This window comes from Pipistrellus kuhlii, unplaced genomic scaffold (assembly GCF_014108245.1).
Source record: "Pipistrellus kuhlii isolate mPipKuh1 unplaced genomic scaffold, mPipKuh1.p scaffold_m20_p_2, whole genome shotgun sequence".
In the NCBI taxonomy this organism is placed as follows: Eukaryota; Metazoa; Chordata; class Mammalia; order Chiroptera; family Vespertilionidae; genus Pipistrellus; species Pipistrellus kuhlii.
This window is the reverse complement of record NW_023425515.1, coordinates 92,016,511-92,039,444: the sequence shown is the minus strand read 5'-3', so window position 1 is coordinate 92,039,444 and position 22,934 is coordinate 92,016,511. Positions and strand designations below refer to the sequence as shown.

At 43.7% G+C, this 22,934-nt stretch overlaps 1 protein-coding gene across 1 annotated transcript in view; it reads right to left on the bottom strand.

Moving 5' to 3' along the window:
* Window positions 1-377: 377 nt before the first annotated feature.
* MINDY4B (MINDY family member 4B) overlaps window positions 378-22,934 on the bottom strand; it is a 35,567-nt gene continuing 13,010 nt past the window's right edge. The window contains exons 6-12 of the mRNA XM_036445127.2: window positions 21,680-21,845; window positions 21,054-21,119; window positions 17,382-17,452; window positions 15,746-15,818; window positions 14,821-14,979; window positions 2,853-3,033; window positions 378-1,147 (exon numbers count right to left, since the gene is read on the bottom strand). Coding sequence (XP_036301020.1) covers window positions 1,005-1,147; window positions 2,853-3,033; window positions 14,821-14,979; window positions 15,746-15,818; window positions 17,382-17,452; window positions 21,054-21,119; window positions 21,680-21,845 — 859 coding nt within the window. The 3' untranslated portion in view covers window positions 378-1,004. The remainder of the gene's footprint in view (window positions 1,148-2,852; window positions 3,034-14,820; window positions 14,980-15,745; window positions 15,819-17,381; window positions 17,453-21,053; window positions 21,120-21,679; window positions 21,846-22,934) is intronic.

Below are 22,934 nucleotides of genomic sequence, written 5' to 3'. Positions count from 1 at the left end.
ATTTTTCTTTTAACCAAAAGAAAATGCATTAACAAATTACCTTGGAAAATATGCGCAGAAAGTTGTTATTTACAAACTAACCTTTGGCTTGTGTGTGAGTTGGCAGACCGGGGGGTGGGTAGGAAAAGGTGTAGGCAGTTTCTATGTGTTCCCTTTTCTAAGGGAATATGTCTTACTCTGTGTATTTCTTCAGGAAAAATGTAGGCATTCAACAGAACAGGGAAAGATCAGATTCTTAAAAGAATTGTTTCCTCTAAACACTGAAAGCAACTGCAGAGGGCTTAACAGAGACAAAAAATGACATAAGGAGAGATTTTATTTTTATATATAATTTAATTTTATCTAGGAACCAGACTTCTTTCTGTTTGTCTGTCTATGTATCTCTGAACAGCTTATAAAGAAGAGAAACAAACAGCACTGAAAGGTTGTCTCCTTCTGTGTGCTTGCCATGACTGTTTGAATCCACAAGTTCACTGCTAAGGATGCCAGCCCACCAGGAATAGCACCCACATCAAGCCTGACGAAGCCCATTTATCATTTTAATGACAAGAACTTGCTAATGTGGGCACATGAAATGTAACCTTGGAAAGGCATGCTCTCCACACCAGGAGGTCTTCGGGAAACTTGAGTTCTTGCCAGAACTAAAAGTTTGATGCATTACCAATGACTTCATCCCAAGTGAAAGCTAGCCTCCCACTCGGTGAGCCTTGGGCAGAATCACACCAAGAAAGGACAATTGGAAATAGCACGCAGGAAAGAGACTTCATTTTCTCTTTTGAATAAAATAAAATAAAAGAAGTAGTCTACATGTACATAGAGAATGCAGCTCCCAGACCCTGCAGTAAGGGCCCATGTTTCTCCTACAACTGCGGAGGGCTTAACACACAGTGCCCCAAATTATAATGGTTTTTTTCTGTGGGCAATGTAGATGTGAAATGATCTTCCTCCAAATTAATCTTGTATCCCATCATTCTGACACTTCATTGCACATCCTGGCTTTCTCTTTAGAAAAAGAGAACATTTTCATTCCAGTTAATGGTGGCTTCTCTCCACTTGGTTCTGATTGCCATCTCCACTGGAGAACACCGTCTTCCTGGTCCATGTTCCTCCTCACGTTGGTCTCTTTCCCAGTGATGGGAGTGAGTATCTGGGGGAGAAACAGCTGACACTTAGACCCCAACCTATGCACACTGTTCCAGAGGAAGCCAGGAAGGAAAGCAAACAGGAGGGTGGGCAGCATGTGTTCCTAGAACCATAAGCAGAAGGGGATGGTATGTAGAAAAATTGGGTTGTTTTGTATTTTGGAACATGAATATTGATAAGTCATTTAATGAACGTGACAATACTATGATTTAACCTAGAGCAAGGTGTAGGTCACTGGATGTTGTCAGAAAAAAAAAAACACATAAAAAATACAAAAAACAAACAAACAAACAAAAACAGGTAAAGTGGAATGCTATGACCTCTTCAATGCTTCTGTGAAATTTTGGGTGAAGAGCAAGGTATTCTGGTAAGGTAACCAAGAACTGTGTTCAAGACTCAGATTTGTTGCATGCAACAGTTGAGAAGGCACTGAACATCTCTCAGCTTCCTTTAGTCAATTGGTAACTATTGGCCACCTCTGTTTCCTCCATGTAAAAATAGAAACTAGTACCTACCTCATATGACTGTTGGGAGAATTTGATGGGATAATGTATGCAAAGCTTTCAACTCAGTGCCCACAACAGAATGCTTGCCATGCATGTAAGCTAATAAAAAATGATGCTTTCCTCAAAGAAGACAGTAAAGTAGAAATGATAATATATTTTAAGGAACATATTGTCCATATTCCACTAAATTAAATAGGTTATATTTTTAAGAATTAAAGAAAAAGAATCAGTAGCTGCACAGATAAGCCAGTCACTAAGATACTTCTCCAGATTTAGACTTAATAATAACAGGCCTGTGATGCCCATACAAAGAGTCAGAATTGAAATCTACAGACGCTGTTCTCACCACTTTTATTCCCTTGTCCAAAGGGTCAGTGTTTAAAGCCATCTTAAGGTTAGTCTTTTCCCGCATGAGCTAAAAAAAGAAGATGGTTGAAACTGCAGTGAGATGACCATGCGGTTGCTTGTCCCATACAGGCGTCTTCAAACTACGGCCCGCGGGCCACATGCGGCCCGCAGAGGAGTCTGATCCGGCCCGCCAGGTTTTTTGGGCAGTGAGCGCAGCCGAGGTGTTACAGTAGGAATTAGTAGTTCATATAGTCCGGCCCTCCAGCTCTCTGAGGGACCGTGATCTGGCCCCCACTTTAAAAAGTTTGAGGACCCCTGGACCTCCTGATGTTTGCAGGACTTAGTCTTGTTGCTTTCTTGGTGTTCAGCACAGTGCCTGACACTTAGTAGGCCTTCATAAAGGCTTTGTGAACTAATCTGAACAGAAATGCACCATCAGATTGGTTACTTATGTCACTGGTTGCTCATCTGACTTGGGTCAGGAATAGCATTGGCCAGAGGGAACCCTCTCCTCCCAATTGTTTTAGCGGTTCTTTCCTCAGGCATGAAATGCCACATGCTCAAAGACAAATGGCCCTGGAGAAGGCTTTTTGGAAATATGACTCCATCTTTTGTTTTTCCTCTAACCTATAAGTTATTTGTTCCCCTGTGCTTCTAAGCCCCTGCTCTATTTATAGCTGGCTTAGAATACCCAGGTTACAGTGCGGGGTTCAGGCCCATGGAGCTCATGCAGGGTTTCCTTTCAGATAGCAAGCCTAAGCATTCGCTGCAGACCTAGCATGAATATCCACACCGCTGCTAAATGTCTCTTTGAGCCCGTTAAAGCACACGGTCTATGGAGTCAGAAATGCTCACCCACTGTAAGACGGGCAGGCTTTTTCTGGAAGGGCTGCCCACAGTACCAGTGCAGATCAAACCGCCGCTCCACTTTCCAGTCTGCTAGGAGCTGCCTGTTTGTGCTAAAAAGGACACTGTAGCTTCCATTGATGTTGCACAGCCAAATGGGCAATTTGGGAGTCTTCAGCATGCTACCCACCTGGGAGAGGAAGCACAGGCAGGTGAATAAATAGCTTTTGCCGACTTTGCGGCCGATGCTGACACAGCCTCGCGATCAAAAAGCAGCTTAGACACCTCGCTGCACCTGTAGCGGAGAGGGGCTCTGCGGAAGGGAGGCTGGAAAGGAAGCTTCGTGAATGAATTTACATTGATGATGGTGCATTCTGCCAGTCATGCTGGTTTTTCTCTCAATGAATTTTATTTTAAAATTAGGGGCCCAGTGCAGGAATTCCTGCACTTTTAAAGGAACTGTGGGCCTCGAGGCTGGATGGGCACAGGGGTGGGACTTGGTGCATCCTCCACACCTGGTCCCCTGTCTGCCCACAGCCCGGCTCCCACCACCACTGCTCCTGACACCGCTGCTCCCACGTGCTGACAGTGGCAGCCCTGCTAGCACCTGCTGACTATGCAGAACGATTGGGACTAGCATGCTGATTGCCCCTCAGGAGCATGGGGAGGTGGAGGAGCCCTCACCTCAGGGGTGATTGGGTGGCAGCTGCTGTTCGCACCTGCTGATGGTGCCAAGTGATCAGGACTAGTGCTGGGAGCCAGCAGCAGGTGCAAGTAGTGGCTCTGGCACTGGCAGGGGGGGACCATGGTGCCTGGGAGCAAAAAATTTTCAATAACCACTAGAGGCTTTCCTCATGACAGTGATTGGTGCCCTACCTTGGTCTGGTGCCTCTGTTCATCTGTTTCACCATACTGCTGTAGCCGATGCCTGCCATGTTCTATGCTCTGCTGCCTGCTGCTGACGCCCACCATGTTCCACGTGAACCCCTGGTGGTCAGCGCATGCCATAGCAACTGGTTGTTCTGCCGTTCAGTCTATTTGCATATTAGGATTTTATATATATAGATGTTTGAGGATGGCCTCACGGAGGAGGTGAAAACATCTTAGTTTGGTTTTGAAGTGAGGTAGAGAGCACAAAGATAAACTGAAATATAGATGGAGGTGGAACAAGAGAACTCCCACTTGTGTTTACTGACGAGTGCAATGACTCCTGTTCCCAAGATGGGACAGATTGCATTCGGCAGGTGGTCAGACTTCTTGCAACACTAACTGTTTAGAATATGAGGAAAACTTTATTTAGGATATAGAAATATAGGATATTTAGGATATAGAAATATAGTGGATCAGATTCACAAAAGCATCACTCTGGGGCCCAGAGTAAAAGGAGCCAGCACATTTCAGTAGTCCCTGAAGGTATCATGCTATTGTAGCACATTTCTATTAATGATAGCTACTCTTTTGTTTAAAGAGGCAGGGAAGCAAATGTTTTTTAAAAGATTGCCATCAAACTTCATTAACATAAAAACAATTCTTTCCTACTTAGAGAAACATGAGCTACATGGCTAAACCTCTATCATGTCCAGGTGATGCCAGACAGCCCAACGGGACCCTCTGCCCTGGCATGTCTTCCCATGACAGTAAAATCTGATTCTGTCTCTTTCCTCCTCAGTCCTCAGAGTTGTACTGAATGTTCAGGAACATATTCTGTCTTATGGAAAATCTAGCTTTGAAAAATTATCACGTGTTTTATAAACACAAGCATTAAAGGCTAATGACTTGATATTTTGATTTCTCAATAGTTCTATTCCAATCTCTTTGTTTTTCTTTAAATTCTTCAGTGTGGGTGAATCAGAGATGCTTTTGTCTTTAAGCTTTTCACTTGACACTACCACAGAAAAATTACATAACGATACTTGAAAGAAATGACCACAGTTTTAATTGATAGTAAAAAAGGGGGTGCAAGCCTAGCACCCAATCTGGATCTACTCATAGTGGGTACAGGGTTTGCTCATCTCTTCACACTTCAGTTGGCCCCTTGGGGCTGCATATAACAGGAGCATCTTCCATATCAAACATGGGGCAAGTTGCTCACTGGATGGAAATAAAACAACAAGGATGTGTCATTAAAGCAGCCACGTAAGGTAACCTTCCAGATCAACCCCAAAGTTCTGAGTAACATTGTAGCCATTCTTTAGTTATAACTTAATCACTTTATTTCTTAAGCCTTCTTGTAATGGCACCTTTTATACTAAGGTTACATATAATCCAGGATCCAGAGGACATGGAATTCTTAGGATTAGAAAATTTGGGTAAACTAATTAGGAATCGAGGACTCCTCATAATAAAATGCTACTCAGGGGGAACTTCAGATGGACATTCTGGCTGATTTTAAGCAAGTGAGTGCTCCTGTAAAGTATGTCTGGTTGATGTAATAGATTATAGACACATATTATATTGCTTCACAGAACCTTTGTGAGGTAGGAAAATTCAGCTGGCACTCTGATAACATGCTCTGCAAGGACCTGATAGCACACTAGTGTCACTTTATGCAGTAGGCAGTTTTCTTTCCTGGACTCAAAGCTATTCAAGATTTAATTAGAGCAGGACAAAAAAGAAGGATGGTTGACCCTTGAACAATGCAGTGAGGGGATAGTAGCGCTGACCCTTGACCCTTGGAAAACCTGTGTATAACTTTTAACTCCCTCAAAACTGAAGTTGTCTTTCAGTATCAGCGGGGGATGGAGATGGTTTCAGCTCCCCCTAGCTGAATGCTGAGCCCCCTATATAAAATGGTGTAGATCAGTGCATATGATTGGCCCTCCACATCCAGACTCCCAACTGCTGATCAAAAGCAGATATTTGTTGAAAAATATCCACGCATAAGTGGATGGTGGAGTTCAAACTCATGTTGTTCAAGGGTCAGCTGTATAGTTATAAATACAATAATCTCTAACCCCAAAGTGATCAGACAGGGACCCCACACTGAGCAGACAGAGCCTTGCTTGCCTTGGGAGATGCTGCTGAGAAGGAAAATGCCATGTGTGGCTGTCATGGTACTTTGGATATGAACTCAAAGAGGTGGGCCTCCCCATTACACTGAGAAACTCCTGGCTTACAGTTCGGTCTTCAAAAACACAGCAAAGCACCCTCCCTCCAGCTGAATCCAGCCACATACTCCACCCCCTTCTTTTCTCGGCAGACCACATAATCTATCTGACTGGAATTTTTAGTCAAGAGTTTGCATTGCTTTTACCGTATTTTCCGGACCATAAGACGCTCCGGACCATAAGACGCACCAGTTTTTAGAGAAGGGAAATGAAGAAAAGATTCTGAAACAAATAGTGTCCTAAAATATTTTATGTGCATTAAAACCCAACATCACAGTCATAAACACATGTAATCAACCCTGTAAAGTAAACAGCAGCATTTAGAACCATTTTAGAGCCGGGCAAGCACACAGAGACCACACAGAGCCGGGAAAGTAAAAAAACTTTTTTTTTAAAGTATATGTGTAGGCTATATTTGGACCATAAGACGCAGGGACTTTTCACCCCCACTTCTGGGGGGAAAAAAGTGCGTCTTATGGTCCAAAAAATACGGTAGGTAGTTTATTAGCTACCCCTCCCCCAAAGCAGGATTCTAAATATGTTTTACTGGCGAGATTCTACCAGTGCAGAATTGGTGCATGCTGCCTTGTTGCCATGGTAAAGAGGAAATTAAATTGTGATACAGTGGTGCTATAAATAAAATACCTTCCTTCTTAAGTTTACTCATTGTGTAATAAGCCCAGTAGGTTCAACATTACATGCAGCAACCGAGCCTTTCATAACATGTATTGTTTAAGACAATGTCAAATCACAAGGACAAGAGAAAGGATGGACAGATTGTAACATTAGAGGGCAAGAACTGAGTCCCTGAAATTCTGTTTTCATGCCCTCTAGAACAATGGCACATAGAATGTGCCTTTGCATAATGAACTTGATATCGTCAGTCCCAAGGCCCCAGTCTGGTAATCTGAACAGAAGAAAGGGGTTGGAAACCTTGTGCTTTCTTTGCTGATTCCTGGGGATGACACACATGCATAACTGTTAAAGGCCTGGCTTTTGTCTCTGCCACCAGGAACAGAGTTGATGTACCCTCCGTGAGTGCATGTACTGTGCTGTTGTGTGTATAAGACACTTTCTCAGCAACTCAGGGGCAGAATGCACAGGGGCAGCTCCATTTGGTACTTTTATGGTTGGCGTTTAATCATTCTCTTTAAAGGAAAATGTAACGAGGGAACAGCTACAGCTGGGAGGGGCTGTGCTCTTCTGGGGAGTCATTCCAGCAGACCTGACTGGCTTCAATCCCTTCTGAAATCAGCGTTGGTTTTTCTTCTCAGTGGCAGGTGCTAAGATAATGTGAACCTCCTAAGGCTTTCCAGATGGTGTTAGATTCAAACTGCTTTATGTTCTCACTCAACTATTGAAACCTCACACTCAAACCAGGCCCTTCAAATAGAAAAATGATGGGAGGTTTCTGTCCTGGCTGTGTTCCGTGGACATTGCCAGTCTGGTGGTTCTGGGACTTGCTATGTCATCTAATGAGAGCTCCATTAAAAAAATCTCACCCACTGGGCTGTGACATTGGTCTGAAAGTCATGTGTTTTTGCAGCCTCTGCAATTTTGTCACAGACAAAGGAGTTATTCACTTGATATATTATAGATTTTTTTGTATTATAGATTCACTATAGATATGAAAGATTAGGGAATATGAGTCTGCATCTACATATAAATCTATCTATCTTTCTATCTATCTATCTATCTATCTATCTCTACACTAATAAAAGAGAAACATGCAAATTGACCATTTCTCTGCTATGCCCACCAGCCAATCTGGAGCGAGTATGCAAATTAACCCAACAAAGATGGCGGTGGCCATGGAGCTGGAACAAGCAGGAGACTTGGTTGGCCCCGGTGATGGAGGAAACCAAGCTTCTTTCCTGCCTTGGCTGCTCAAGGAGTGGCCGGAGGAAAAATAAATAAATAAAAAGAGGGGCTGGGAGTGTGGGTTGTTGGGGAGCGTGGCCAACCTGAAAATGGCCCTCAGCTCCTTACCCAGGCTGGCCAGGCACCCCAGTGGGGACCCCCACCCTGAAGGGGGTATGGCTAGCTTAAAAACAGCCCTCAGCCCCTCACCCAGGCTGGCCACGACCCCCAGCAAGGACCCTTACCCCTGGAGGCATGGCTAGCCTGCAGACCTCCACAGCCCCCTCACCCAGGCTGCCCCATGCCCCAAAGGAACTCCCATCCTGATCCAGGACACCCTTCAGGGCAAACCAGCCTGCCCTCACCCATGCATCAGGCCTCTATACTAATAAAATGGTAATATGCTAATTAGACTGGAAGACTTTCCAGAAGACCTTCCAGACATTCTTCTGGACAAAGCCATGGTGGTGGGGCCAAGGTAGAGGAGGTTAGAGGCCAAGAGGGGAGGGCAATTGTGGGTGATCAGGCTGGCGGGGGGGGGGTAGTTTGGAGTAAGCAGGGGTTAGTTAGGGGCAAGCAGGCCAGCAGGGGTCAGTTGGGGGTGAGCAGGCCAGCAGGGGTCAGTTGGGGGTGAGCACACTGGCATGAGGGACAGTTGGGGTGATCAGGCTGGCAGAGGGGCATTTGGGGGTTAGCAGGCTGGCAGGCAGAATGGTTAGGGGCAATCAGGCAGACAGGCAGGTGATATATATATATATATGATAGACTATAAAAAAAGCACTTAGATTATAATTCCAAGAGTGGGCATTTTGTATTTACCACTTTTCAGAAAATGAGTAAGGATGATAATGCCAGGCAGCATGGCACTGTGGGTGGAAGGTGGGCTTTGACTGTACATAGAACTGGGATCACAAGTCTGGTTCTGTCACTGACCTAGCTGATAGCCTTGGGCAAGTCTCTATCCCTTTCTCAGCCTGGGGTTTCTCATCTCTAAACGAATGACCGAACAACAGACACTGGACTTAAACTTACACTGATTGTAACTTTAAGTGGAAGTGAGAATTAAATAAAATAAGGTGTCATTGCAAGTGGCTCAGAGAGAGCCCAGCATATAGGACACATTCACAACAGTGAATAAATAAGCTTCATATATATAGTAGTCCTCATTAAATGCCATCAATAGGTTCTGAAACTTGAAGTAAAAAGACAAATAACGAAATCAGTTTTAGCCTAGTCTAGTTGATATAAACAAGAGTTAAACTTCTATGGCATCTTATGAGTGTAACTTAAACAACATTGAACAAAATGGTGTTATTTGGTTATTTAAGGATCTGCAGTACTTTCTTTAATTACCATTTTCTTTTCCCTTTTTATTTTAAAAATATATTTTTATTGATTTTAGAGAGGAAGGAAGAGAGAGAGAGAGAGAGAGAGAGAGAGAGAGAGAGAGAGAGAGAGACATCAATGATGAGAGAGAATCATTGATTGGCAAGTCTCCTGCCTGCCCCCCACTGGGGATCGAACTCACAACCCCAGCATGTGCCCTGACCAGGAATTGAACCTGGTGGTTCATAGGTCTATGCTCAACCACTGAGCCATGCTGGCTGGGCTATAATTATTTTAATAATATAGATGAGTTATGTATTACTTTTATCCTAAAATAATAAGCTGCTATAGAAAGAATAAAAAACACCTTTGGATAAAATAAATTTTGTATGTGTACAAGTATATGTCTAACACATTCATATATCCCAGCAGTTTAAGGAATAAAACTAGCTGCCAGCTGTGTTTGCTCTTTAATATATTTGTTCTGAAACACAACTTCAAGAGCATGACAGAGATAAGTTAATAAACATCCTCAGGGTTGTGGGCCATTAATGCACAATTTCAGTCAGTTTTCACTGTGGCCAGGATTCACAGGAGTCTCCTTGGGGACAGAACACCAAGTCCAAAAGGAAGGATGGGAAACCACATTAGCCACTTTTGAAAAGATGAAAGCAGCATAGGTTTGATTTCTATGTAGACATAGAGCTAACCTGAGCATTCCCGTCCTTTGCCTACATTCATCTGTGGGCAAGCATCGCGATGGCAGCCCTGCGGTCCATACCTTTTGCCTTCTTCCCTGCAGGAAAGCTCTTATTTCTTATGCCTCAGCCTCTTCACTGGCTTTAGGTTCTGCCTAATGTTTTTTAATTTTTATTGGATGATCTTCTTCCATTATTTCTTTCTTTTTTAAAATTTGAAGAAAATCTTTATTGTTATAAGTATTACATATGTCCCCTTCCCTCCCCCTCATTGATTCCCTTCTAGCCTGCCTCTCCCTCCCCGACCCCCGGCCTTCATAACACTGTTGTCAGTGACCATGGGTTTTGCATATTGCATACAAGTTCTTTGGTTGACCTCTTGCCACCCACCCACCCACCCACCCCTGCCTTTCCTCTGAGGTTCAACAGTCTGTTCAATGCTTCTATGTCTCTGGATCTATTTTTGTTCATCAGTTTATGTTGTTCATTATATTCCACAAATGAGTGATATCATGTTATATTTTCTTTCTCCTACTGGCTCATTTCACTTAGCATAATGCTCTCCAGGTCCATCCATGCTATTGCAAATGGTAAGAGTTTCTTCTTTTTACAGCAGCATAGTGTTCCATTGCATAAATGTACCACTGTTTTCTAATCCACTCATCTGCTGATGGGGACTTAGGCTGTTTCCGAGTCTTAGCTATGGTGAATTGTGCTGCTATGAACATAGGCAAGGGCTGTTTCTGACATGCTACAGGATCTTCTCGCTTTTACACCAAGTTTCCACTGTGTGGAACAAGTGCCTACTGGTGGCGTGTGGCATGAAGTCAGAGGTAAAAAGGGAAACTTTGAAAACAAAACATGTTTATATATTTAAATATGCATTAGGAAAGAAAACAGCACGTCAAATCTGTGGTTTGTATTATTGCTGCAGAAAAAGTTAGATTCAATTTTTTTTTAGATTTAAATTTTAAAAGTGAGTTGGTTTAAATAAAAATATTAAGTCAATAATAGCAGAGATGGTGTGGAGAGACAACAAACTTGTGAATTATCTACTCAAATGACTGAATTATGAGACACTGTTTTAAATCTTTTTAGTTGATAGTGAGGATAGAGTGAACTAATATTGTAAAAGAGCTTTGTAAAGTAGACTAAGCATTAAATTGTTGTTGTGGGTTTTGTGCCACCACTCCTTGAAACGTGTCATGCCATTTTCCTCCAAACAGAGTCTCAGCATATTACTGGGCTCTGATTGATAGAGTGCTTGACCATGGACATTTTATATATATCACAAATTCTAAGATGAATTTCTAAATATCTGGGACAAGTGACTATGAACTTTATAATAATAGCAAATCCAGTTTCTATCCAGGGGGTATTCAAAGTACAGTCCTTGTTTGTACAGTGGGACCCTTTGCATCCATTAAATATAATGAAGGACAATTACTGCTGATATGTAAAGATATTTGTGTTAAATGAGAAAAGCAGGTTTCAAGAGAGTAGAATGGAACATATTTATATTACATGATCTCACTCAGATGTAGGATATAATGAAAAACATAAACTGATGAATAAAAATAGATCCAGAACTAAAGAAACACTGAATAGATGGTCCAACTTCAGAGAGAAGGCAGTGGAGGAGTGGGGATAAGAGATCAACCAAAAGACTTGTATGCATGCATATTAGCATAGCAATAGATATGGACACTGAGGTGGTGGGGGCTTGTTTTGGGCAGTGGGAGTGGTTGTGTGTGGTTAATCGGGGGGAAAGGAGACATGTGTAATACTTTAAACAATAAAAAAGAAAAAAGAAAAATGGGTGGAAATAAAACAGAAAAATAGGTGAGAAAAAAAAGAAAAGATGGAACATATTTATATTAGAAAGAAGAAGAGAAGGACCTATTTGTGAAAGGATTGACCCAAGTGATAGGATTGGATTCATCTTTTTTACTTTTAGATTTTCTGTCTCTCCTCATTTTTCTGTGATGAATTTAGATTTCAAACTCGAGGAATAACATTTGTACACAAAACACACATGACTGTCCTGACACCATTGGATGCCGGGTTTATATGTGTTGTAAAATGCTGACTTCACACAGCTGGAGCCCTCAGTGGGCGGGAAGGTGCATGGCGCTGTGGGTACAGGACTTGTCAGGTGCATGGCCCTGTGCACATGGAGGGATTGCGAACTGGGACAGGGAGCATGAGGGAGGGCGGGACGGCACTGAGCCACAGGCCTCTTGGTGCTGCTGGTCAGGAGACATTGGGGATGGCGAGGCCTGGGGATTTCTGTCACTATCATATTGCATTACATCACAACAAGTTCAAGGCCACTCCAGAGAATTAGTTGCTTTTCACATTGCCTTCCTGGGTTTCAGAATAAAAATTTTTGTGAAAATAGAATAAAAGCACCTTTGATTTGTGGTCTGGGTGAGTCTATCTGTTTTCTTACTCTCTCCTGTTTGTTTTGTGGAATGTCATCTTGCTGAACTTGCTCGTTGTGCCTTTCAATAGCATGTTATTCTTTCTAGTTGCCACAGGCTGTAAAGCCCCTGAGTGGGAAAGCTTGTGAGGGGAGTTTCAGAAGTGGGCACTCTTCACTGTTTTGTGCACCTGAAACTAATATAAAATAACATTGACTGTCAACTGTAATCTATATATATCTATGTATATAAAAAGCCAGCAACGGGAATGCTGGAACAACTGAAATGAGTGGAATGACCTGTCACTCTGACACTCACTGTGGCAGACAACCGGCCAATTGGGGGTGAGGCTGTCTGGCCAACCTCCTGCGTCCCCTCACCCCCCACCGGCCTGGCCCCCATCAGCCTCCATCGAGACGGGACAGTGGACCCCACCCATGCACGAATCGTGCACTGGTCCTCTAGTACAGCGTTTTTCAACCGCTGTTCCGCGGCACACGAGATGTTGCCTGGTGTGCCGTAGGTGCAGACAAGACAAGAATTTTATAATTTTTCACTATTTTGTTTACTTAATATTTCATAATAAAGTAATTATAAAATACTTTCTTTGTGTTTATTTGATTCCTATTCAAGAGAATTACTTTATATATAGTCAATATAGGCACAGAGTTAAATTTTTTAACATTTTCTAATGGTGGTGTGCCTCGTGATTTTTTTCATGAAACAAGTGTGCCTTTGCCCAAAAAAGGTTGAAAAACACTGCTCTAGTATATATATATATATATATATATATATATATAAAAGCTTAAGCGACCATTAAGACTGAATGATCAGAATGACTGGTTGCTATGATGCACACTGACCACCAGGGGGCAGGTGTTAAATGCAGGAGCACCTCCCTCAACGAGTGAATCTCCTGCAGTCCCTCCCACCAGCAGACCCTGATCTCCTGGTTGGGGCCAGGCCCCAGTCTGGGACAGGAAACTGGGGGTGGGTGGCAGTGGATGTGACCCCTTTCCCAAAAGGAACAAGGGCTGGCTTCCTCCTTGGGGCTAGTGGCCAACCTCCTATGGTCCCTCCCCCCGACCAGTAAACCTCCCACAGTCCCTTCCCCTGTCCCTCTCCTTGGCCAGCAGGACCTGTCCCTCCTCCCCCCGGCCGGCAAGCCCTGGTGGTAGCACAGCAGTGAGGGAAGAAGGAGGGGGGAGGCAGGGAACCATGCAGTGGCGGAGTGCTGATGGTAGGCATTGTTATCCAGCATCCGTTTCTTCCGCACCTGGCCTGGCAACCATTGCCTCCTCTCCTGACCCCACTGGGGCCTTTGGGCTCTGGGCTGGGACAGGGAACTGGAAATGGGTAATGGCAGATGCAGCCTCTTTCCCAGGGGTCCAAAGGCTGACTTCCTCCTCCTCAGGGCTGGCAGCCAACATCCATGGTCCCTCCCCTCCACCCCTCCACCTGGCCAGCAAGCCCCAATTGGCCTGGCCCCAATAGGTTCTGATCACCGGCCAATCCGAGAGACCACACCCATGCACAAATTTCATGCACTAGGCCTCTAGTTGAAAATAAAATTTAAAAAACCCAAGGGTTTCCCTTTATCCCCCAGTGATATATATATATTTTTTTAAAGGCTTTGAGCAATAGATAAAATGTTTTTGTTCATTTTCATAAATAAAGGATTGAGAAGATATCCACCAGCTATTGACCATACTGATTTCTGAGAAGGGGCTCTATAGCTGGGTGGGATGCCAGAGGACTTTCTTTTTATCTGTATATTTCAGGGTTTGTGTTTTTTTTTTTTTAATCCTCACCCAAAGTTATTTTTCCATTGATTTTTAGAGAGAGTGGAAGAGAGAGGGAAAAACACAGTAATATCTATGTGAGAGAAACACATTGGCTGGTTGCCTCTTGCACGAGCCCCAACCAAGTTCTGGTATGGGGAGGAGCCTGCAACCAAGATATGTGCCCTAGACCAGAATCAAACCTGGGACCCTTCAATCCGCAGGCCAACACTCTATCCACTGAGCCAAACCAGCTAGGGCTATTTCAGGTTTATTTTTTTTTAATATTGCATATTAATTGTATTATTTATACTCTGTCTATATCTATATTAATAAAAGGGTAATGTGCTAACTAGATTAGATGTCTTGTGATGTGATACCAGATGTTCTTCCTGACAAAGCTGGGGCTGGAGGGAAGCCAGCTTGGGTCCCCAGTGCCTGCGGGCGGCTGGAGGAGGAAAACCTGGGTCCTGGGTGCCAGAGGGAAGGTCATGCTGGCAGCTGGGGGAAGGAAGACTTACTCTTGGACAGATTTTTGTGCATCGGGACTCTATAAAATGCATAAAATAAAATATTAAGTAAGTAGAGTTGGCTATTTCTGTTTAGGCCTGAAAGTGTGTGTGTGTGTGTGTGTGTGTGTGTGTGTGTGTGTGTGTGTGGTGGGTGGGAAGTATGCAGGAAAGGGTAAAAGTAAGATCATACTTGAACTACCTTAACATAGAGACTTAAACATGTCAAAATATTGGCACTTGATCATGCAGTTGAGAATCAGGAGCACTCACCTGGGAAAGCCCATCCTCTGAGGTGCACTTCCTCCACTGCAAATAGCCAATGTCACTTCGTGCTGGGACTCCATGTAGCATTTCTTGAGACTTCCCATTTTGACAGCCATTAAAAACATGTGGACTTGCTCTTCCAGTTAAAACCATGTTCAAAACTGCCTAGTGACACAGTTTATAAATACTACATTTTAGGTAGTAATGGCACAAGGACTTAATTCTTTTTCCTTTAAATAATCATTTTTAAGTTACCATTTTTATTGAAAATAATGAAATCACACAATACATAATCCTGAGAAAATGTATGTCATTAACATTTTAGGGTTAAAACAACTGTTTTTCTTGAGCCAGAGTCCATAACTTCCCGTGTGCCCCACTTGGAACCTGTTGCTCACCCTCCCTTTACATTCCTTTTAAACTTTGGTTTCCATGGTTAAGATGTAAGAAGCCCAAGACTAATATGTTGTTATAGCACTTTTCTTTAAGTTATTAGGGATTCCTGGTGGGTTTTGACAAAATATTTTTGGGAGGTGAAGGAGGTACTGTATTAGGGGATAAATGGTGATGGAAGGAGACTTGACTTGGAGGGGGGGGTGAACACACAATACAGTGTACAGATGATGTGCTGTAGAACTGTGCACTTGAAATCTCTATAATTTTGTTAACAGTGTCACCCCAATAAATTAAAAAAAAAGGGGGGGGGAAAAAGAACATTTTCGAATGTTTCTAGAATTTCAGGGATAGAGGCTGCTCAGAGGTAAACTAGAAGGGACTGTAATGGGAACTGGAAGGTCAAATCTAATAACAGACTCAGGGTAGCATCTTAGTCTTTCAAGGGTAAGTTGATGTCTCTTCATTTAAGAGAATATGTTCATTTTTAAAAATGCCTAATTCACACTCTACAACAGAAGCCAGTCTTCCACCCTACCTGCCTGCATAGGAAGCCTCCAGCATTTGGTTGTAGCAGATGAATGGTGGAGACATCCAGGTCCTTCTGAAGCCTGCAGAATGGGAGATGCCATCAGCATTTGGTCAGTGAGGATGACTGTGCCGAGGCCCTGCAGCCTCTCCTCCCTCCAGCACAACACAAAGCAGCGGTCACATGGGCTTGCCTGGTCACTGTCCCTCCCATGTGCCTTCCCTGTCTCCTTCTCTCACAGGAAAGCTTCTAGGTCTGGGGCTGCATAGGGACAGCTATGGGTGCAGGTGGGAAAAGCCAGTGATGTGGTGAGGGAGAAGCTACAGACCACATGCGTTAGAATCCCTGTATATGCTCCATTGCTGGGCTCAGTAGAGAAATTGCTCTGGGACAAGAGATGCTTGGCTGAGGGTGGTGACAGGTGACCACTCCAGAGAGAACTGGCTAAGGCAGAATTGAACAGACTGTTTAAGTGGAAAACAACAGCTTGGGGGTTGAGCTCTTTTCTTGGCTATAGAAGGGCAGCCTCTACTGTTTCATTAGAGACCAGGGTTGGGTTTCTACCCTGGACAATGTTAAAGTCAAGGTGCAGCGTGGCTCCTGTTACTGAGAGGAAGGTGCTGGTACGAGAGCTGTATGTGTCTTTGACAGAACCTATTCCCAGGACTAGAGGTCACTCCTTTTTGTGAATAAGACGCAGAGACTAGCTCAAGCATGGCAAATGCCTTGATGGCATCAGGTACAATTCAGGGCAGTGCTTTCCAAAGTATGGCACAATTTTGGATGATATAGAGATGAGCATTTAAAAATTTTTATAGTGATGTTTTTAACACTTATTTTCTTCAGCAAACCAAATACGCATTTTAAAGGATATTAATGCTTAGAAAGAAGTTAATATTTAAATGTGTGTTGATTTACAGCAAGCTTAAGCAAATAACAATAATATAGACCATAAAAATGGGATGGAGATATACAAAAGACAGGTTTCAGGAATACTGCTTCAGGACTTGTAATTCTTCCCTTCTGGGGGCTCTCTAGCTCTCACAAAGCTTACATCTCTTTCAGTCTACTTCTAAGAAGTCTTCCTAGACTCTCATAACTGCTGGGCACCCTTCCTCCTCTGGAATCCACTGGATTAATTGTCTTCACTCCTCATTTGGCCCATCAAGTACCAGCTGGGACTGCCCAGGCTCTATGTGGACCTCTCCTCTTTCCCAGACTGGCACCTGCAGGATGCCAGAGTCCTATCTTCTTTTATTTGGATTTCCCACAGTGTGAATAACAGGCCTTTGCATATCACAGAGGCAAAATAAATACTTGAAAATCTATTTTCTGTGCATATAAGTAATAAAACATTTTATATGAAAATTGTACAAATAAGCTTTGTTGTCTGCCTATATTTATAACCACAAAAAGAACCCTAGGACTGTACCACAAAAGCAGATTCAGTTTCCTGACAGTCATTTACCCATTACTATGGCCAAACTGATTATAGAAAAGGACTTATCAATAGCAAGAACATCCACTAGAAAAAAATTGCCCTCATGTTTCTAGTAGGCAAGAAAGTATTCTCCAGCACCAGAGTACATGGTTTATGTGACCCCAGAGCCAAAGGAAATGCTGGGTAAATATTTGTAGAACTTACCTTTCAAATGTTCTGGAGAAGATCAGGCTGTAAAGAAACAGGATGACACCGTGGCTTCCTTCCCCACTGAACTATTTGGAAAGCAAGGGAAAAGCACATTTGCCTCCAAGCAAAGATTTATTTATTTATTTATTTATTTATTTATTTATTTATTTATTTAATTCATGGATTTGCTGCCTGAGAGATTTCTTTTCTAGCCATTTAAAAGGTAGCTGGTGCTCTCTTTGCCCCCGCCTGGATCTATCTCCACTCTCAAATGCATTCTCCTTCCTGCTTCCAGCCTGCCAATGATAACATCATTCTCTCCATTTTCAACCTCTCTTTCTTTCCTCCACTTCTGTCTTATGATTTTCTTCAAACTATGGCTAAGATGCAGCGTATTTTCCTCTCCATTTTTTTGGGTCCATCCTAGCCCACCTCCCAGGGCTGCTCTTGGCTGGCCCCTGCCCAGCCTCTCCTTAGTTAGTGAATCCCTCTTGATTGACCAATTAAACTCAGGGGAAGTGTGTGTGTGGGGGGGGAGGAAGGGGGAGTGTGGTGGGATGAAGATGAGAGGCTTATAGAAATACAAACCTGGAGTTATACAGACCTAGGTTCAGAACCAGTTCTACTACTTACTAACTTAGAGTTGTCTAACTTCTTTGAACTCAATCTCCTCATCTAAAATTGCATATAAAAAAACCTATTCTGCCAGGTTTGTTGCAAAAGTGAAATGACATAATACAAATACCTGCCTTGATTCTCAGAAGGAAATGTGCTAGATCCCAGTACCTGTTCTTTTCTGAGGCACTTCTCCTGTCTCTTCCCTTAGCAGGTTGCTTTTCTGCTCAGAACCTTCTGAAGGTGCCCTGAGATCTCCAGGATCAAATCCAAATTGACCAGCTAACATTCAGGGCCTTTCTTCACTGGCCTTATCGTAGTTTTTGGTCAACACTCTACCTGCTGCAAAGAAGCTCCTTGGCTGGTTTTTGAGATACCAGTGCTTTGGCACCGCACTTCTTCCTCTTTTTCTCCCACCACCCATTTTCCTTACGAAACCCATGTCTAACTGAGCCCACCAGGATAAGCTAGGATACCCTCCTGTTCTCAGAATCTTGAGCTTCATCAGAACCCTTCATACCTGTTAGGTAACATCATTCACTCCATCACAACTTGTCTAATGGGAATCACACTCAGCTAACTAATGACATGCCAAGCTATAGGTCTAGAGCAGACAAGTTTTCTGATTTTTTTTTTGGGGGGGGGCAGCTAAAGTTCAGGTTTTTATGTGGGATTTCCTGATTGGTTTTGACAATTGCTGACTCAAAATTTAAAAAAAAAATCTAACCGTGTGGGTTAATGCTGCAGATACAGTATTGCTTTCCTAGCTCTGCAATAACAAAGTACTAAAAATCTAAATTACTTACAACAATAGGACACTATTCTCTCCTGATTCTGGAGGTCAGAAGTCTTAACTGAAGGTGTCAGAGCAAGGCTGTGCTCTCTCTCCAAGATCCCTCCTTGATCTTCCCAGCTTCTGGTGGCTGCTGGCAATCCCTGGTGTCCCTTGATCTGGGAGATGTATTGCCCCCATTTCTGTCTCCATCATCACAGGGTGCTCTCCCTGCATGTCCGGGTCTGTGCCCTAATTTCCTTCTTATAAAAATACCAGTCATTGCATTAGGGCTGCTCCAATCCAGCAGGACTCATCTCAACTTGACTGCATCTGCAAAGACCCTGTTTCCAAATCAGAGCACATTTATCGGTCCTGGGAGTTAGGACTTGAACATATCATTTTGGAGGGATGCACTTCAAGTCTGCTGCTCACATGTAGCCTTCAGACTCCTCACTTGAGATCTGTGCCTTAAACTAGGACACAGGACTGGTGCATTTTCAGAGTGAATGGGGTTTGGTAAACGTCTGAATGGGGGTTTATCACAACGAGCGGCCTCTGGTCAGGAAGCACCCTTCAGAATATGTGCATCAAGTTCCCCCTTGGGAAATGGGGCCAACCCATCCTCAGTGCGGCTATGGAAAGGGTCAGCTTGGGTCGGCTTGATGCAGGCAGCTCTGTGCGGAGCCCACCTGTGATGCACAGCCTGCTTCTGCTTAGGGCCTTTGTTAGCTTTTCCTAGCCTTTGATGGGGAAAGCCTGTGTGAAGCTCCATGCTGGCCCTCTGATTCTCAACTCCTGAGAAGACCTTTACATGTGGGGGGTCCTTCCTAATAAATCAGACTCTCCCAGGTCTGAGTTGAAGAGATGGAAGACAGAGGGAAGCGTATGCCTCTTTTAGCTGGGAGGATCATTTACTTCTTACATGGCTCCTCTCTCTCTGTGTAACCCCATTAAACATCTCCTGCTTGCAAGATAGTCTCAAAGCAGGCTTCTAGCTTAACATTTCACGTCAGCCATTGAAAATCTATCATACAGGTTTTATTTGTTTCATATTGCTGCTATAACAAATTACTATAAGTTTAGAAGCTTGAATAATATAATATAAGCGTATTATCTTATAGTTCTGGTGGTCAGAAGTCTGAAATGGCTACCTCACTGGGCTAAAATCAAGATGCCAGCAGGGCCACATTCTTTCTGGGGGCTGAGGGCAGAATCCCTTTCCTTTCCTTTCCAGCTTTAGTGGCCCTGCCCACATTCCTTGGTTCACAGTCCCACCTTCCATCTTCAAAGCTGCAACAGTGGTGACACCTCTCATCCCACATCACTCTTCCCCTCTCTTCTGCATCCTCCACATTCAAGGAGCCTGTGAGTACATCGGGCCCAACTGGGTAGCCCAGATTCTCTCCCTGTTGTAAAGTCAGCTGAGTAGAGACCTTACTTCTCCTTTGCCAGGTGCTGTAGCAGTCATAGGTTCCAGGGACTAGGGCATGGACATCTCTGGGAGACCATTCTTTTGCCGAACACAGACCTATGAGATGGTGGGTGAGATGGACCCAGGGGAACCAGTCTAAAGAAGGTTTTATACAGTTAGTGTGGTTGAGAACGCAACCCCCGGGTTTCTGCCTCTACAACCTTTGAAAGGGAGCGGAGCAGTGAGTTCCATGGATCACAGTCCCCTTCTACACAGCCCAAAGCTGTGTGGCTTTGCCGTCACCTGCTCAGGTTCTCTGCTTTCACACCGTAATCTCAGTTCCTCAGGAAATTAGCTTCCTTTGTTTCTCCGCAGAAGAATCTTTTAAAATAAAACCTTCCGCTACTTTCCAGGAGCTGGGTGAGAACCATTGTGGAGGAGAACACTGTGTGGGAAGTGCTGATGGGAGAGGTGAAACAGGGCCACCTTTTTCAGGACAGAAGCTATTTCTTTGGCACAGATGTGAATGGTCATTTTGGCAATTCAGACTAGAACCTTCGTTATCTACCACTTTTGTCTTTTATTCACTAGATGAGGCAAGACTGCTTTAACATTTTCTCTCCACAAAAGAAATCTTGGCATATGCCCTCTATCATGTTACTTTCTGGGCTTGATTAGCCAAGGAGTGGCCGGTGTGTGATCTGCCTCTTTCTAGATTGTGGGAAGGGAGAGGCGGGCTTCCTTTCTCTTGTTCTGCCTTTGCTGAGCCCTCAAGACGACCTGGTTTTCTTAACAAGCATCATTAAAAAGACACTTTGTAAAAGAGAGAATGTTCCTGTAAGATCAGTTCAACATAAAGTAATTATCTCAGTCCTTAAACACTTACACATTGTAAATGATCATAGATGAATTTCTCAGTGGCCTCTTTCTCCGAAACTTCAAACAGCTGGAGCTATAAATCAGGAAGAGAAGATTAAAATGAGAAGGAAGATGAAAGCTACACCTATAAGATGTCAATTCACTGTTATTACCTCAAGGGAGATTTTTGCTTCATTGTATAATAAAATCACATTGCTAAAAACTGACTTATTCTCTTACATAAGGCCATATAAAACATGGTAAAATTGGGTAGCTACTGGCCTCATGTTTACATCCCTCAGTTTTAAATCAATATGATATCTTGAGCAGTAAAACCATACACAGACATACACCCCATTCCAATAGGTAGTTTAGCTATGTTTAAGACAGTGGCATGGACATGCACTTTATGATGATTTCAGGTATGGGATATTCTTGATCATGATGGAAGGAGAAATCCATAGCAGGATTCTCTGTTTTGGCTGCTTGAATCACCTACAACCCTTGCCCCTCACCTCTTTGAATGGTGCCACTGGCCCTAGCAGACACACATATTGTAGAATCATTGATGGGGCCCCACCTCCATTTCAATGGTGAACCAATACCCAGGCTTTGTCCACCCTTCTCTGTCAGAACGGGCAGGATTGCACTCACCCTCTCAGTGAAATTGTCCTCAGCATAGTCAAGAGTTGAGGTGACTTGAATGTCCTCAGTGACAAGACAGACAGTGGCCTTCTGAGCTTCTCCTGCCACCCACAGGATACCAGCGAGTGCCGCAGCCAGGGCCTGCTTCTGCTCTTGCTTGCTTATTGCACATAGACTGCAAGGCAGGAGGTGAGGTCAGAATGAACTGTCATCTGGACATGTGCAGGGGCCTCCACTCTTATGAACTTTGAATGCAGGGTTGGTTCCTTCATCAACCTACACTGTGAGGATATCATGAGGGCTTTTCCTCTTTGCTGTCACTGGAACTGGCATCCTTGCAGCAGCATATTGCTCTTAGTGATATGGGGCAGGGGTGTTAGTACTGCCATCTCTGAGTCCCACTTCTGTCCTCTCTCCAGAACTCTAGCAGAGACTCAGCCCCAAACAATTCTCCCAGTTTTATCTCCCAGATTTCCATTTTGCAAACCCTCTGCCCCAGATGGACCAGTCCCTGAACATATTTCCCACATTTGCTCATGCACTTGTCTGCCTTTAATATGCATGCCATGTATGTCCTGACTGCCTGACCACGGCGTGGCATCACTGGAAGTCTACTTCAGGTTGCCTGCCTTAACCCGGAGCTGACATTCACTGGCACTCACTGTGCCCAGTGTTGTTCTGAGCACTTCACACATATCAACTCATTTAGTCCTCACAACAACCTGTGAGATAGATACTATTACTAGTCCCATTTTAGAGGTGAAGTTAAGACAGACATGTTGAGTAATTTGCCCCTGGTCATTCATCTTTAAAGTGGTAGAGCAGTGATTTGAATGTGGGCAGTCTGGCTCCTGATTCCCTAGTCCTAACCATTACACTCCACTGAGTAATAATCTCAGGCTGCCCAACCTCCCAGGAAATATTGTAGAAACCCACCTTTAGTCATGTACTTAACTCTGCCTGTTTTACATTGACAACTGTTCTCCCAATGAAGAAACACACTAGGTTTCATTAATTAATTCAGTAATAACTTATAGAATCCACCTAGTTCTGTGGCAATACAGAAATGAGTCACAAGGAGCCTCATACTCCAACATTCTAGTAGGAGGTGAATGAGAACAAAAGAGAGTGCTGTGAGAGTACAGGAGAGAGAACGCATGGCTGGAAAGGTACGGGAGGCTTCATGGAGCTGAACTATCACAGCAGTTACTCACCACCATGTATTTCATATTTGCCACAAGCCAGGACTGTGCTAAATGCTTTA